The sequence below is a fragment of the Talaromyces rugulosus genome, chromosome II (genome assembly GCF_013368755.1).
Source record: "Talaromyces rugulosus chromosome II, complete sequence".
Lineage (NCBI taxonomy): Eukaryota > Fungi > Ascomycota > Eurotiomycetes > Eurotiales > Trichocomaceae > Talaromyces > Talaromyces rugulosus.
Genome location: NC_049562.1, coordinates 2,905,692 through 2,922,481, shown reverse-complemented (window position 1 = coordinate 2,922,481; position 16,790 = coordinate 2,905,692). Strand labels below are relative to the sequence as shown.

General features: G+C 46.7%; 3 protein-coding genes across 3 annotated transcripts; 1 reads left to right on the top strand and 2 right to left on the bottom strand.

Moving 5' to 3' along the window:
- Positions 1 to 3,288: 3,288 nt before the first annotated feature.
- On the bottom strand, positions 3,289 to 5,248 carry TRUGW13939_03498 (uncharacterized protein; the record flags this gene model as incomplete). The annotated part of the gene is made up of 3 exons (XM_035486680.1): positions 3,289 to 3,863; positions 3,938 to 4,549; positions 4,609 to 5,248. The coding sequence occupies 3 exons, from the start codon at positions 5,246 to 5,248 to the stop codon at positions 3,289 to 3,291; spliced, it is 1,827 nt and encodes a 608-aa protein (XP_035342573.1).
- Positions 5,249 to 5,775: 527 nt separating this feature from the next.
- TRUGW13939_03497 (uncharacterized protein) lies at positions 5,776 to 9,774 on the top strand (the record flags this gene model as incomplete). Its single annotated transcript, XM_035486679.1, has 3 exons — positions 5,776 to 6,091; positions 6,157 to 7,381; positions 9,519 to 9,774. 3 exons carry the CDS (start codon positions 5,776 to 5,778, stop codon positions 9,772 to 9,774), a joined length of 1,797 nt encoding a protein of 598 aa, XP_035342572.1.
- Positions 9,775 to 10,599: 825 nt separating this feature from the next.
- TRUGW13939_03496 (uncharacterized protein) lies at positions 10,600 to 16,232 on the bottom strand (the record flags this gene model as incomplete). The annotated part of the gene is made up of 5 exons (XM_035486678.1): positions 10,600 to 11,715; positions 11,766 to 12,645; positions 12,735 to 12,939; positions 13,436 to 14,737; positions 14,798 to 16,232. 5 exons carry the CDS (start codon positions 16,230 to 16,232, stop codon positions 10,600 to 10,602), a joined length of 4,938 nt encoding a protein of 1,645 aa, XP_035342571.1.
- Between the last annotated feature and the right edge of the window lie 558 nt (positions 16,233 to 16,790).

The window sequence follows — 16,790 nt, the reverse complement described above, 5'->3', positions numbered from 1 at the left end:
AAATCGTATACAGGTGGATCAGCTGACGTTATTGACAACGAGATACGCCGTAGGTGTTTTTGGTGCGTTGTCGCCATGGATCGGTGAGACAAATACCACTCCCTCGAAATATAAAGCCTAATTTTAGTTTTAGAATCCTCAGCATCACTCTCGGTCGACCTCTTGCCATTCGCGTAGAGGACGTGGATACTGTTCTTCCTGACCTGGCATTTGACAATGTGGTTAATCGACACGAATCAGATGACCAAGAGACACTTGATTTTTGCCGGACGGACTTGTTCAACCATATTATCCGCTATCGGATTATATGCGGAGATATATTGTGTTTGCTGCATAGCAAGGCCGGCAGAATACAGACCGATAAAGTTTCAGCTCTTGCGGCACGCGACAGAATAGCCAGTGACCTAGTTGAATGGCATCACAACACGGCCCTCCTTTCACTCTCTGACGTGGACCTTACGAGCGCTTTACCTGGGGATTTGTCTAGTTACCGAGCGCAGGAATGGTATGAAATGTTATACTATAATGCTCGCCTCCTTCTCTATAGACCATCTCCGGTCCTGTCATCCGTGTCTTCCAAAGACCCTATAGTTCTACAAGCCATATTCGAGGCTGCAAAACAATCTATAAGGCTGTACGCACATCTTCACCGCTCACGAAGAATCAACTACACCTGGATTACTTTACATTCAGTTTTCATGACTGGACTGTCTTATGTGTATGTTGTCGGCCAACATTTTCGGTCTTGTAGAAACCGGTCCGCTGGATCCGTCAATGAGCCTCTTCTAACGACCAGTCCTACAATCCTAGAGATTGTTAATGACTCTCGTGCGTGTTCGAATGTCCTGGTCGCCATCTCAGACCGCTGGAACTCGTCCAAACATTGTCATGATGTATTCGATCGTCTAAGCAATGCAGTATTATCCGATGCTATTGAGTACCACACGAAAAAGGGTCATCAAGGCATCTCTCAAACGCGGCAATACTCGTTCAACCAACCTGAACAGCACGATTTTATGATTCCCGAGTCAACTGCGATGGGGGAGGATTGGAGCATTGATCCCAGTCCCCTGGCAGTAGACTCTGTCCTGCACGAGTGTTTTGACGAACTTCAGCAATTCCCAATGTACAGCGCTGATGACCCAATCAGGCAATTCTCACATGACTGGCTTGGAGAGATTGGAGGCATGCCCCTAGATTTGCCTTCTGCATGGGGAACATGATGGTCCCATGACCAAATACGACAGATTTCCAGCTTGTAAATATTTTGGGAAGGCAACGCTCCCTACCTCAACATTTAAGATCAGCTCAACCATGTTAGCTGCCTTGACGGGGCACAATGTGGTGCTTCTTGCAGTAGTTCACACTAGCTCCGATGGTTTCCAAGGTAATTTAAAAGAGGGTTGCATTTCGCTCTGGCAATTTTTTCTTGCATAAAACTGGAGTTTCTTTTCTAAAATACTAAGAATCTGCCGCTTACATCTATTATCGCGGATACTACAAACATCCCAAGCCGTTTATTCAACATTTTCAAGGATTACTAGAAAATATAAGTTTTTGGAAAGCTTCTAAATGCTTTTTTTTAATGGCATTTTTTCGCTTGATGTCATTTTGCCTTGTAAATCAATCAAGCTGATGAAATATCTTTATTTGGCATAGGCCCCTCGTCTTCTTGCACCTGGCACAAGACAAGATGGGAACGGTAACCCTACGATAGAGTAAGACATCACATAAAAAAAGAAAGGTGAAACTTTGTGCCTGGGGCTAATTAAGCGTACAGTATCATTGCTGTTCATGGACTTAATCCTGTGAATTCAACTGATCATGCATTCAACATGTGGCGGAAACCCTTGGATGATAGCGGATGCCTTTGGCTACGAGACTGCTTTCCGAAAGTTCAACCAAATGCGTGAATCAAATACACATATTTACCTCTATGAATCCAATTCTAGTCCTACTTTTAGGGCGGCGAAAGATAATTTTGTTAGAGAAGCAAATCAACTCCTGGATGAGATATATGGCGAACGCTGGCAACTAATCTGTGCAAACAAAATTGATTCGACAACCATCGTGCTTTGTTTTTTTCTTTCTAACATCATCTCAAAGAAACAAAAAAAAGGCCTATTATCCTAATCGGACATAGTCTGGGAGGAATCTTGATCAAACAGGTAAAAACCCATTCCATTTGACATGAATACAGCGCCGTACGGAAAAGGGAAGGCCATTGGCTGACATCAAGTTTTCCCCAGTGTCTGGTAAATGCCTGGGCCAACGAGAAATATAGAATAATAAAAGAAGCAACGTAAGGTAACCATCAATTACTGGCAGTTCCGAGTCGCTCATTATTTTCGTTCATACAGACATGCATTGGTATTCTTTGGTACGATCCGGAGATCCGAGAAGTATAAAATTAGCATTGGAACTAGGCGCAAATGTGAGCACAACTGATAGGCACGGTAACAAACTACTTCATGCCTTTGCCACTGGAAATATGGATGAAAAATATGCCACTGGTGCGAATCTCAGGCTTTTGATAATAAATGGTGCATCTGTGCATGAAAATTCGCAGCTGGGCCAAACAGCTCTGAATTTAGCTGCAAAAAGCGCACATATTAAGGCGATCGAAGCTCTCATACAGATGGGACTAGACCCTAATATTCAAAACGCGGAAGGAAACTCACCACTGCATGCTGCCTGCAACCTTGAGTGGGTACATCGCAGCGTTGAAAGGTTTATTCCCCTAACTTTAAGACGAATAGATTCACGTACCATACTGCCTGATTCAATTTATGAATTTGGACGGGTGATATGATCCAAGAGATGAATTAATTCACAGTGAAAACATTACAGAAGCTTTGCAGCTGATCTGGAAATATAGAGCATCTGTCAGAGGCGAGGGAAAAAGTCACTCCTCTGCACCTTACATCGAGTGTGCAAGAGTTGGTGCAATGAAGGTGTTGCTTGAATATGGAGCTGATCCTCACGCAGTTGATGACTATGGATGGAGTTCATTGCACTATGCTGTGGTTGGCGGTTCACAGGCTGCAGTAGATATCATTCCACATGGCGTTGATCGAAAGACTGCCGCTTTGGTATAGGTATAGGAGCTCATACAGACCGGATGGATGTCTCTGATCTCGTCAGAGTAGTGAATGGGGGATCTGGAGGTAGAATAGATAGAATACTGCAACTAGGTCCCGAGACGACAGACATATAGAATAAGAATACTATTATAGAGATGTACTATCATTCACTCTACAAAATCAAGCAGAGTAAATCCTAAGCCGTTCAGATCCAACCCCTAGCCAAAAACTTGACCGGAACATCGACCTCACGGCTCCGTAGATACTCGGCAACCCCCTTCCCCAACCCGTCAATGCGGCTTGAACTCGCAATACCACCGTCGAGAAAGTCCAAAACTCGGAAATGCACTGCCAATATATGTGGAAATTCACACCTCTCCACTGGCGGCTCATTCTTCTCTGGCCAGTCGTCGGCAAATAGCTCCTTCAAGCGGGAAACAGTGAGGAATGTCTGCAGCCACGGGTATTCATCCTCACGTCGGACGAAAAAGCCCACATTGGAGTTGTCCGCCTTGTCACCGGAACGGGCGTGCACAATACTTCCTAGGGGAGCCCGTGCTACTGGTCCAAATGTCGACAGTGAGATGGGCGACTTGGTCTCGTAGGAAGGCCGTTTGGTGGGATATATGCTGGTTTCCGGCGGGGATGGCGCTTCAATGATTCTATGTCCACTAGTGAGGACGACGCGGTGGTGTATTAAATCCAGAGGAATTACGACTGGGAATATTTCCATAAAAGGCTTGGGGTCCATGGTTCGAAAATCAAGATTCATATGATACCCTAGAGGGAAACATGAGCCTATGTTCCCGAAATAATGCTGGATTCTGACGAGCCCCTGTTTCGTTCGCACATACCTGGGTAGCTCTGCATACGCAGTGCATAGATCGGGACCCGAAACTTTTCTGCACCAAGATCCTCTTTTTCCCGTGCTTGGGCAAACACTCGCAGAGACACGGTGGCCGATTTTTGACTCCGAGGGTTTGCTGCCGCGGCTCCGTATAGGTCGACTGAAAACTTGCTGAAGTTGTGATCCTTGAGCATATGAGTCAATTGATTTTTCAGCATGGAAGCCTTCTCGTCAATGTCAAGGCCGTTCAGGTAGAACGTTGTCTCTGCTTGGTAACCTCCGGGGGCAGCAATCATGGCTTTGGTTGTCGGCGGTGGAGGCAGACCAGCTATCCCTCGCACTTCAACTCGATCTTTTCCAATTTGCTCGATGCAGATGTTATGGAGATCAGCGACTACATCTGGGTTCAAGTATAGCTCTCCTTGCAACTCATACAGCAGCTGTGCAATGGTATTATCTCTTGTTACTGCACCGGCATAGGCATCACATTTTGTAATGATGCAGGTACCGTCTCCTTTTATTTCAGCGATTGGAAAGGAAAGATCAATTAAATCCAACAAGTTCGACTTGAAACCGGAGAAATTGGCTCCTGTCACGTAAGGGCCGCATTCGATGAGATCTAGCCACAATGATCAGTGCAACGAATAAATCAATTTACACCTCAGGATTTGGACATACGCCCCGCAACCAATGCCCCAGCAAGCCGATTCCAATCGTTCTTTTGCCAACTGTACCACCAAGCTGCAGATCCAATAACGGGTGAGGCGTCTGTGACGCGGCCGCAGATGACGATACTAGCACCTGCATTGAGTGCTTCAACAATCCCCCATGCCCCAATATAGGCAACACCGCATAGGGGATTCAATGGCCAATCTGCTAGCTTCCATTCTTCATGGTCAAGATGATGCAAGCACTCTAACGCGGTGGCTCTGTTCTGGATCATCTCTGAGATATCATCGCCGAGGACCGAAGCAATAAGAACATCTTTGTGACCTCTCTCGTGGCATAGTTCTTCCACTTTTCGCGCTAGCCCCGCGGTGTTCAATGCTCCTGCATTGGTTACTACCTTAATGCCTTTGGCAACGACCATGTCGAGACTGTCGGCGAGCTGGTTCAGAAACCCTACCTCGTAACCTAGATCAGGGTTCTGACTCTTGGTAATGGCGTTCCAAGCGATATTCATTTCTGACAGCCAGTCACCAACGATAACATCTACATCTCCATCTCGTGCCATACGAGACATCGCCTTGGGGTGATCCCCCGTGGCGCCAGAAACATTGCCAATTCGAATTGGGCGAGCTCTATTGACCCCATTCATCTTGTCTGGCTGTTTTATTTTCTCCTAGTCTTCTCAGTACAATCCCACAAAAGATAATTGAACAAGACCGAGTTCATTTCAGATATACACCTTTTTATGCCTTGATCCACAATAGGGGAAACGACCGGCGTCGACGGCCGAAACTTGACTCGGAGAATATTAGGGCTTATTTCATCTTATTTCTTAGACTATCTCCCTCAGCCAACAGTAGTATTTCCAATTCATTGCCGACTAGTTAACTAGTTAGGTTGGCTGACTTTTCGTCTATCAAGTCCCCCCACTTCGGCATCGGCGCCGAACGCCGCCAACATTATTCACCCCCTGCAACTCCCATTTAAGAAGGAAATTGTGGAGTATGTATCTTATGCCAACAATAATTAATAATTTCCTCTGCAAGCATGTGTTCCTAGGTCTACTGCCGGTCCCTGGGTGTGCAATTGCGGAGACAAATATTATCTAATGGGCATACTTCCACTACGTACTTGAAGGGCACAACCATCGGATACAGTTTTTACTGGGTTTCAATTATGGAGCTCCTTATCCTTGCCCAGCTCTTCTTGGCTTGGGCTCTCGCCAGCCCTACTCACCCCACGAAACCTGATTGTGCAGAGTTGGCTAATGCCTGGACTAATCCCGCCGTCGATATCTCTCAGGCCATCGAAGTACCACCTAATAGCCTTAATATCTCATCTATCGTGAACGAGGTTTCCCTCTGCTGGGTGCGAGGGACCATAAAATACAGCGCGAAAAACGACAAACTTGACGCCTCAGGAAACAACACGCTCACTTGGGAGCTTTTCCTTCCAGACTCGGCTAAATACAATGGAAGATATCTGATGATAGGTAGAGAGAAATCCGGTTGCAAGAAAAAAGCTCTAATAAATACATTACTCTGACATACCCCCCAGGTGACGGCGGATTTGCCGGGACGATTGAGAATAACACTATGTTGACCTATCTGAATCTGGGATACGCTGTGGCCGGTTCAGACGCAGGTCATTCAGAGGCAGCCAATGGAGATGGAACAGACGTCCCGTTTCTTCGCAATTCGGCGGAGTTGCAGGCCTGGATACACAATTCTGTTGCCATCGCTACACCAGTTACTCAGTCACTTGTTGCGAAATACTATTCACAGCATCCAGATTTTAGTTACTATTGGGGATGCTCGACAGGGGGCGCCCAAGGATACGCCTTGGCCCAGTATCACCCAGAGCTTTTCGACGGTATATATGCTGGAAGTCCTGGCAATTGGTACAGCCACCTCATCCTAAGCTTTCTTTGGAATGGATTACACACCACGGGAAAAGCATACATGAGTCAACAAGTTTTGTCATTTGTTACGAAAAATGTTATTGAAGCATGCGACGAGCTAGATGGAGTCAAGGACGGACTTATCGAGAACCCATTACGCTGCTCCTTTAATGTTACGTCGCTTCAGTGCAAATTTGGGCAAACGCCAGACGATAACGAACCAACCTGCCTGACAGCGGATCAGATCAAAGCGTTGCAGGAAATTTATGCAGGTCCCAAGGATATTCGCACTGGGAAAGAGATATACCCCGGATTCAGCCTGGGGTCAGAGAACGGCTTACTTGGCCAAGAATTGATCCTTTACTTGGACTACACAGGTCCAATTCTGAGAGAAGTAGCCTTTAAAGATTCAAGCTTCAATATATTCCAATTTAACTGGGGATCGGACGTCGATGCCGTGAATCAAAAGGTATCGCCATTCATAGACGCTCTGTCATCCGACCTTTCACGTTTTCAACAACGAGGCAGCAAGATAATCACTACACAGGGCTGGTCTGACCAGTACAATGCCGCCCTGTGGCCCCTCCAGCATCTGCAGGAAATTCAACGGACTATGAAAAGTCAGTCTGATTTTATTGAAGTATTCATGGTTCCTGGTGGCGGACACTGCGGTTCTAACCCTTCTTACCCGCATGTGCCAGCTGTATATCATGTTTTGGAGGCGCTTGTTCCTTGGGTAGAAAAAGGTATAAAGCCATCCGACATGCTCAGTTCGGAGTCTCCGGATGGTACCAACACTACGAGGAAGCTCTGCCCATGGCCTGCGACTGCCAAATTTGTGGCTGGTAATATCGACAACTGGAATTCATACACTTGTGTTTAGTTTAAGAAGTATAAATTTATCCAATTCATTTGGCGATCAGTGTTCTCTGCCTGTATTTAGATGCCGTTTGCCCTTGAACTTAAGTTAGCCACAATAACCTTAATATCAATTGCCATCCCCCCCAAACAGCAACTAAAGGAAAATACGAAATTGAGTATATTTTAATCTATGTGGCTATCTAAATACACTTTCGAGCACTGAATTCAACTTAAGAAGTTGACCAACATCCCAGTTCTTAATTCTCGGTCTTGACTGTATCCTCCATGATATTGTCCTGCTTAGCCTGTAATTCCTGATCCTTCTCCACCAATGCAATTCCTCGTTTGGTCGTATGTTTTCGAGGGAGACTGTTAGTAATACTGACTGCATAGAAGACGTTCGTCATGCTCTCAAATAACTCATCGACCTCCTCGACGTTTCTTCCACTTGTCTCTGGGAAGGAAAAGCATACAGATATTTAAAGAAATAGCAATAAATGCTTTCGGAGGGAGACTTGAGGGGTTATTCAAAACTTACAGGGAAAAAATTAGGAACAAGTTCAGTATCGCCCACCCGACATAGTGTCTCTAGGAAACCGTGGAAAACCCGACTGCCGTCACTTCGGCTACTACAAAGTTGAATAGCCATGCGAATCCTGTCGAAATACTTGCGATGGACACACGGACTAAAAGTGTCTAATTTCGCTTGTATACAAGAAAGTGAGACCCATTCATCTGATGACATTTAGTTTTGTTACACTTGGTAATCAATAAACGTTTGCCCTATAGGAAATAATCCAGAGAAGATGAAGATGAAAACACCGGCTACAATTATAGCAGCACGACTGCCTAGCTAAGACACTATTCCAGCTAGTATAACCATTGAGATGCCCATCCCCAGACAAAACGTCAACGTGAGCTTTCGTCGACCGATCTGGCCCACCGTCAAAACTATAATATGAATGCAATAGTGTGCATGTAAACACCGCGGCGCCCAGAATTCGACTCTGGACACCGTTGAGATTGTTAAAGGTAAATAATCACTCACCTAGTCCAAAATTGATGAAAACACTCTCGAGGATCACGGCCGACCCCCTGTGCCCTAGCTTGCTTCACCCTAATTGCTAGCTCGGGAAGTAGCTGACAGTGCCCTAAATCCTAAACCACTCACAACGCGGCCAACAATGAGTTGTCCCAGCGAAAAGCATGATGCCTGAAGAATAGACCCAATAACATGGAGGGCTCGGCTCAACGGGGCTAAATCAGACTTTATTGCTAGGTACATATAAAGGCTCTATCTAGGAAATAGAGCCTATTAAAAATTGCCACTAGCATAGATCTAAGGAAGAGATTTCATTCGAAAATAGAGAATCATTCGACTCTGTCGCTTCAAGAACCCGATGGTTTTCGGCGCACATGGCCGACACCCCCAGATTTAGTTGGCATTAATAAGCGGGCCAAGGGAAGACGCGTCGAAGATTCCGGATGCTTTACTTTTGGAAAAGCTAATTAAATAATTAATATTAATAATCCATAATGAGACGAAAAAGCGTTCGGTAGCGAATTACCTGTTTAGGTAGTTTGTGTGTTTAGGGTTGAGCTCCTTCGGGCGGCGGCCGATGTTCATGTATACAGCGTCGGGGGGCCCACCGACAGCCTAAAATCCCCGCAGAAATGACCGACGTAGATCCCAATAAGGTTTCAAGATAATATTTATATCTTCTAAACTATGGTCAATATCTAGGGGCTGTCTCAAGTCTCTGTTTTGGGTCCACTTCTTGCTAGCCTGGTGGGAAATAATATCAAGTTATGACTTCGTCTAGCAAAATAACACCAATAATTCTCGGCAACATTTGAATATACTCGGAGAAATGTTTAAAGCAGCCTTAAGAGATATCCCCACTAATAATATAGCCCCGAGGCATCACTTCCCCACATATACATACTAACATCGGCCAGAACACCGGTGATGTACACATCAACTAGTTTAATGTTGACATAAGTATTAATAGAGAGACATTTTATGTCCAAAGACAAGGTGAAAAAGTTGATGGATATTTGTTTCGTTTCTTAAAGCTCAGGTATTACACAATGCAATCCAAGTCAGTCTATTCCTCTTTCGATCTTGGAGCGAGCATCAACGAATGCAACGAAGTAGCCCACAAACTCCCATCCCAGCTTCACAAATAGCGTATTCATCATACCATGAATACGGAACCAGTATACCTCTACCAGGGACAGTAGACTCCTGTGGTGGGCGCCAACTGATCACAAATATCACGGCAAATTTCTGCCGCGTCGTTCTTGACACCACTATAAGTAACAGCAGCAGCGAGCATATTGAGTCATGGCTACCGGACACTTGGAGTGACCGGGCTAGCTACAGGAAACGGCGGTATTGGAGGATGTATTGACTATACGACGATTCAGAACAGAGTGTCAATGGGCTTCGCCTCTCTAGGCATGAATGCCGGGCATAATAGGTCCACGAGCTACAATCTCTTTCTCAATAAATCAGAGGTCCTCATCGACTTTGGTTATCGCTCTATGCACGTATAGGCAGGAGTGGGGAAAGAGCTTATCAAACAGTATTATGGCCATAGGCTAACTTTCAACTACTACTGAGGATGTAGTACAGGCGGACGCCAGGGCTTCAGCTCGGCGATTCATTACCCAAACGACTTTTATGGGTTGATTTTAGGAGTTCCTAGAATCGAGTGGATTGGAATCCCAAAATCCTAGGAAGCCATCGCTCGGAGACTGGGATGACCCGATATCAAATAAAAATGCTATGTGAGTGATGAACAATTCAAAGCTATATCGTGCAAAAGACTGTCGAGCCCTTGGACCCTCTTGATGGAGTCACTGATGACAATTGATAGCCCAACGCATTTCCGTGTCGATCCAGAAATCTTCGGTTGTGATCACAAATATCTGAACCAATCCCCAACCAGAACCGCTCGTCATGAGGGAATAGCAGCCCATAGTGCACAGCCACCAAAACACCCTTTTGGTGCAATGCATATACTATTACTTGCGTTGTATTCTGTTTCCTTCCGTGAGGTATCTGGGTTTTATAACAATACCATGAAATTCGTATATTAGCAAGTAGTAGGGCATATTCATAGCATTTGATTTGTATGTAATTTAATTTCCACCTTGGAAAACTACAGAATACGGAGGTACGTAAATCGTTGGATACGACTAATATTGTTTCTTTTTAGGCGATTGTAACTAATTTAGAGGTCACGCTCAGCATAGCTTTGAATCAGCCCCTCAAGAGTTGGCTCATACTCCTTCAAGACCACATTATCGCCCTGCAGTTGCGTGTTGGCTTGGACAAACACCTTTCTGGGGACCTTTTTATCCAACACGACAGGTCGCACTTTGGTTCCCCACCATTCGTCAACTGAAGTAATGTCATCGTAGAGTTTAGTGCCAGCGGCAACGTCAGCAGTGGATTTGTAGACGTGCAGTTTCTGCAAGTATTTCTCCACGGCAGGTCGTCCGTGCGTGAGAATCTTGGACCGATCAAGGTGGATTTCAAGATCTGATAGGTCCTCTTTGGTGTAGGCTAGCTTTACAAAATCATCGCCAGCACTGAGGAATGTTCGCAGGATGCTGTACCTCGCTTGCATATGAGCCTGTCCCCATTTTTGGCTCTTTGGGTCCCAGAACTCGAGAGCAGCGACTCCAGCCCGAGCCATTTGCAGATAGCCTACATACAGCACATCTCCACCTTCTCCGGAGAGATCCTTGGTGCCATCACCGTATCCAAAGAGCTTCAGAATATCGAAATCGCAAGACAAAGCCATGGCCACACACTCGGCGCGACACTCTTCGTATGAGGAAGCAATGGCTCCAAAGACTGAGCCCCACGTCTGGCCGGGTTTGTACCAGGTGGAAATAGGCTTGTTGTCAATCGGGCTAATCGGTGGGTTCGATACATCAAAGTTGTATTCACCGGGAGCAGTTTCTTGGAGGAGCTTGCCAGTTCCGTGTCCAAGTAGCTCATGAAGACCGACTTGGACTTCGAAAGCGCCATCACGGTACTTTTGGTACACGTCAAGATCCTTGGCGGCAATGAATGGGATTTTTTCGTTTGGAGCTTTAGCACTCAAGACATTTCCCAGTGATACATTCTTGAAACCGAGGTTCTGTCGAATGTCATCATAGTTGGGAATGTTAATACCCGCTGGAATACCTGATCCAGCAAAAGTCATAACTTCAAGAGAGGTAAAATCTGGGCTGAGAAATTTGTCCTTTTCAAATTCCTTGTCCCATGGTAGACGAACAATGTATTCGGTCGCACCATTGACGAGGTCGCTGAAAGTCCTGGTACGGGGCAAGTTGACCTGTATATCATCAGTATGTATTCAACAGAGCTTTACCGTCTTTGACTCACCATGCTCACAAATCCCTCCCATTCTCCTCGCACGCCGTGAGGATCTCTGTAGGTTTCGACAAAGCCAATATCAGTTTCTACCGCTGGCTTCTGATCCTTCACCCATAGACGCTGGCTTTCCTTGTACGCTTCGATGGATCCAGTTCCAAATGACTTGGCATATTGCTCTAACATGCGTTTCTGCGTGTCATTTGCCGCATTCAATTCAGCTTGCTTGATATTGTGTGCAATTTTCGACATCTCGTTCTGGTAATCGCCAAAGACCAAGCTCAATTTCTTCCCAGCGAGTGAACCGCCCAGATCGAAGGAGCTCTCATTTCCAAGGTCTCTGTCGTGAACCGGGGGTGCGGACAAGCCGGAAGCGATGAGAAGTTCGAAATCCCCAGCAGAAGTCTTCCTCAACCTCGTATTCTCTAGTGGAAGGCCTTTCTTCTCGAGGAAATCACCAACGGCTTGGATCTCGGCTTTCTTGATATCTGGCGAGTCGGGGTAATAGGTAGTCAAGTGTCCGTGGTCTGGGTAGCCCAGGTGCATCAGACCGACCTCACTTGTTTCGTAAATTCCTCCTCCGGTGCTGCTAGCCTTTTCGAAAAGAGCCTGTGTCTCAGGAGTAACAGATGCGAGAGCCCTGAATTTATCGGCGTCGAGTCTTGGAATGAATTTCGTATCCCCGAATCCCTTGTAGTTTCCGCAGTTGCCGAGGAATTGGGCTGCATACTCGAGGAAGTACTGTAGATCCTGGGCACTGACTCCGGCTTTCTGGGTGAGGCTGTTCCAGTCGCCGTTGACTGTTTTGTAGAGGGCAATGATCAGGTTGAAAATGGGCTCGGATTCGGGAGAAGTCTGACGCAAGGCAACACGAGTGCCCTGAAATGCGGCTCTAACAACAATTGCGACCATATCAGCAAACAGCTTCCATTATGTGGAGTTGCACCCAATAGTGACGTCAAACCCAGGTGCGGACCTTACCTGCTCATAAAGTGGGCATAGCGCTTGGTCTTTTCATCTTGCAAAGCTTCAAAGTGAGGTTTGATCTCGAGCCTCACGACAGAAGGCGGCGAGTCGGCCAAGTAGTGCTTTCTGACGTTCGGATCCATGGCTGGTGGTGTCGTAGCAGCAATGGGTTGTGTCGTGTGATGGCGAAGTTGAGACAGTCGCTGGAGAGTAGGGAAGCCTGGGCGTGGTCGCGAGAGAGGAAGTCGACAGCTCCAGTCAGGCATGAAGCGACAGCGTCGAAGAAGAGGAGGGGTCATCGGGGAGGGGTAAAGGCGACATCAAGTGTTGTAGCCAGCCAGTCGGAAGTGGAAGGTAACACGCGGGAGCTTAATCCCGCTCAGCTTCGGCGGTAGTTAACTATAAATGCGACGCTAGCCGCAGGCCCGCAGACTGCAGTAGCTGATGGTTAACTATATAGTGAAATTTGAATAGCTAGATATCATGTATCTAGTCTACTGTGTGGGATTCTCATACTACTATGTCTCATCAGCAGTCTTCTATTATCACTACGCCAATATCCACATATCTCGATTGATCTTACTTAGGTATGTGGGACTAAACCAATTTAAGAAGTTTATTAAATGGTCTATTTCTGGAATACCGAATACAACATATACAGGTAATTACAATAGATTGTATTGTCATCTATAACAAGCTCTCATATTTGTCAAGACCTTGCTTCTTCTGCTGCTGCCCGGCCGGTTGTGCTTGAGAAGAGCTCGGAGCAGCTGATGCCCATATATTCGGCTGCGCTGGTTGTTGTTGCTGCTGCCATTGCTGGGGAGATTGGCTCACAGAAGAGACAGGCGGCGGGGGAATGGAAAAGGACGAGTAATTAGTTGTTGGCTGAGCAGCCTGCCCAAAGGCACTGGGCGTCTGGCTCGTCAAGCCGCCGGAAGACGAAGTGCTGCCCCATTGCGAAAGGGGTGGGCGGTTCGCTAATTGTGGCTGTGGCTGGTTCCAAGATGGAGTGGATGGAGCTGAGGGTTGCAAGGTAGGGAACCCTGTTCTCATAGCTGTCCCCATAGAAGGTGTCGGTCGGCTGGCCTCCAGCGAAGGAAAGGCACTGGTACTGGAATCGGGAGTTACAGACCGAGACGTATGCCCCATTGATGAAAAGGCACTTGACATGGAAACCGCGCTCGTCGCCTTGTTAGTAGACTGCGGTTGATTCGACGACCACGAGAACCCTGGTGAGGTGGCTTGGCTTGCCGGCTTTGCTGCTGCAGTGTCGGAACTCCAGTTGTCCCAACCACCATTGCCATTTGCATTGCTCACACCGCTACGTCCTAGGACTAGCTGTTCAAAATCATTTGACGTTTCGCTCACGCCGGGCGTCTCACTGATTGCGAAGGCGCCGCCACCCATGGACTGGCGGGGAGTGGCAGAATCGCTTCTGGAAGAAAGTTCCCGGAGTTTTCTAACCTGCTCGCGTTCGACTTTGGTTGAAAGAGACTTGATGAGCGACATGAACTGCTCGAATTGCTGTAAGTTCAACAGCGGTCCCAGGCTGAACGCCCACAGAACAGGAAGTACCTCCATGGCAATGAATTCTGTGTCAACGAGTCCTCCAACCTGTCGGAATACGTTCAAGACTGCTATCATGACACCAGGTTCCTTGGTCCTGATGGCTTTTAAAAGTGGAACTAGTTTTTCCTGCACAGTGTACTTGTCAAGTATCGATGTGGGAGTCGCCCTGGTCGTCTTTTTGTCTTCGATTACACCTGAAAGGTCGTCTTTTTGCTCAGTATCTTTGTCGAGAGAGCCTCCACAGAGAACAACAAATGCTTCCAAACCGCGAATCTTAATAGCAAGACTGTTTGTTTTGCTGAATGTTGCTGCAATTGGCGGAAAAATATCATTTTTGACTGTGCTAAAATCGAGAACTGGAAGCATGACGGGCAGACATTTCATAGCTGCATCGTTTAATGAATGCGTAGAAGATTCCATTCCCAGTTGGACAATAGGAAGAATATCTAATGGAGTACGATTAGCAAATAACAACCATTAGATTTCCCGGAGAGCGATCAACGAACCTTCTTTAAACTCTTTGCCTGAAGAGTTATCTGCTATAACTTGCATATTCTCGAGCACGACCATAAGCCCAGCATCTCGATTGCTGTCCCTTTCTTGCACGGGAGTCTTGCTGCCACTGACAAGGAATATCTCTTTTAATTTTGGAATGATAATTTCCGGGCACACACGACGTCCGTTTGGAAGCTTTTTCAATATGTGGAAAACATTCTGCAGGATAGATGCCAGCAAATCACGATCTTTAGTCTCCTCCAAGAGTGCTCCGAGAAGCTTCTTTTCCAGCACAGATGCTGGGAATTCGGGGATGATGCGCTGCAAGCCCCGCATAAATTGGGATTTCTCGTTTTGAGTCTTTGCAGGCAAAGATTCCAGGAATCGAATCGTAGATACCAAAATGTTGTCAAAGTACGGGGACTGTTGAAACTCACGCGCGTTTAAGCGTTGGGCAGGCCGTCTTGTAATCAGTCTGGGAAGGACATGAGCCACGAGGTCCTTTGGAATGGTTTGTTTGCAAAGAAAGCTGTTACTTTGAGAAGGGGTCGTTGAAGGAGTGCTGAGGAGTTTTTTATATGTAGAGATGTTGGAATGAGACTGGATGGGGGAAACATGTGGAGAATTATAGATGGCAACAATAATCAGTCCCAAGGAGAAAAGATCAGCAGATGTCGTCACATTTGTGTCCATGATAAAATCCGGCGAGGCGTAATCCAAATTCAATTGGACCGATGCAGGTAGCCGAGCATCCTGGTAGAGAACTTCTGAAAGAGCTAATGGCGGGAGAGAAGACTGCGCAGCTGAGCCGTCGGGAGGCCCAGCAAACGCCAATCCGGCAATCTTCCAGTCTGATTTGGCATTGATAAAGACGGCTTCCGGATTCAGGTTACCATGCACCAGACTAGCAGACTCGTGCAAGAACTCTAGTCCCTTTGCAATTTGAAGCAATCCTTTCTGGATCTCGATCTCGTCAATCTCCACCTCCCGTCGTCTCCTCGATCCATCTGCAGACTCTACCATGAAGCGACTGGATCTTGATCCCCCTTCTTGGGCGTCCTTTTCGCGCAGGAGACCGGCTAGAGAGGCGGTGATAGGCTCCGTGGCAAACATGAGCCCGCCATTTCGAGTCTCTTCGACGGGCTCCAACACCTGCAGAATGGAAGGATGGCGTAAGCGGGTGAGACTGCTCACTTCACGCTTGAGTCTCTCGACCACCTCATCGTGGATTTTCTTAAGTGATGAGGACGCCGAGCGGCCGCCAAAGCCACCCGCCTTTGGGTCCAGGAGTTTCCTGTCAAAGATAAAGATCGAAGCCGCAGTGTCGGTTGATTTCTTCTTGCCGTCGTGGACTCTCCATGGACCTGAAATAAAAGCAGGATCGGGCGAGATCTGATAATGAGAAGATATGTTGGAGCTGAAAGATTTGAGCGCGGACGAAAACATGATGGCCAGATATAAATGTGGCAATAGTTGAAGCAAGACGAAATAACCAAAACGTAAAAATGATCGGTTTTATGTCGATCTCAGGCCAAACATGTCGATTTGATTTCGCACACGAAAAGGCGGGTTACACCAAAGCGGATATTGCAGCCTGCATAAACAACGTCACAGAGGACAGACTGCCATCTAAGCAAATTTGCAGGACGCAGGGCCAATGGCTGGAGTATCGACTTTCTCCTTCTTCTAGGTGATTGGGCTGAAGCCTGACGGTTGGTTGCCTTTGGATAAACAAGCCGCGGAAGCCACGAAGCGGGGCCGCATCACGTGTCGTCAGGTGGATGATTCGTCGAGGGACCAGCAGCGTTAACTCCTAAGGAAAACATATGTAAAAAAGCACCAATAACATAATTAAACTTGGTTTAAGTTCATTTTTGAATGGCCCCTGTTTCCTCTTTGGGCTGTCTGGTTTTATTTTTTTTTGCATGGTTTGATCACGTGGTGGGCCCACTTTTTCAGCGTGCGTAGGTGTTTACACAGGGAGGCCAAGCTCCCTTTAACTAA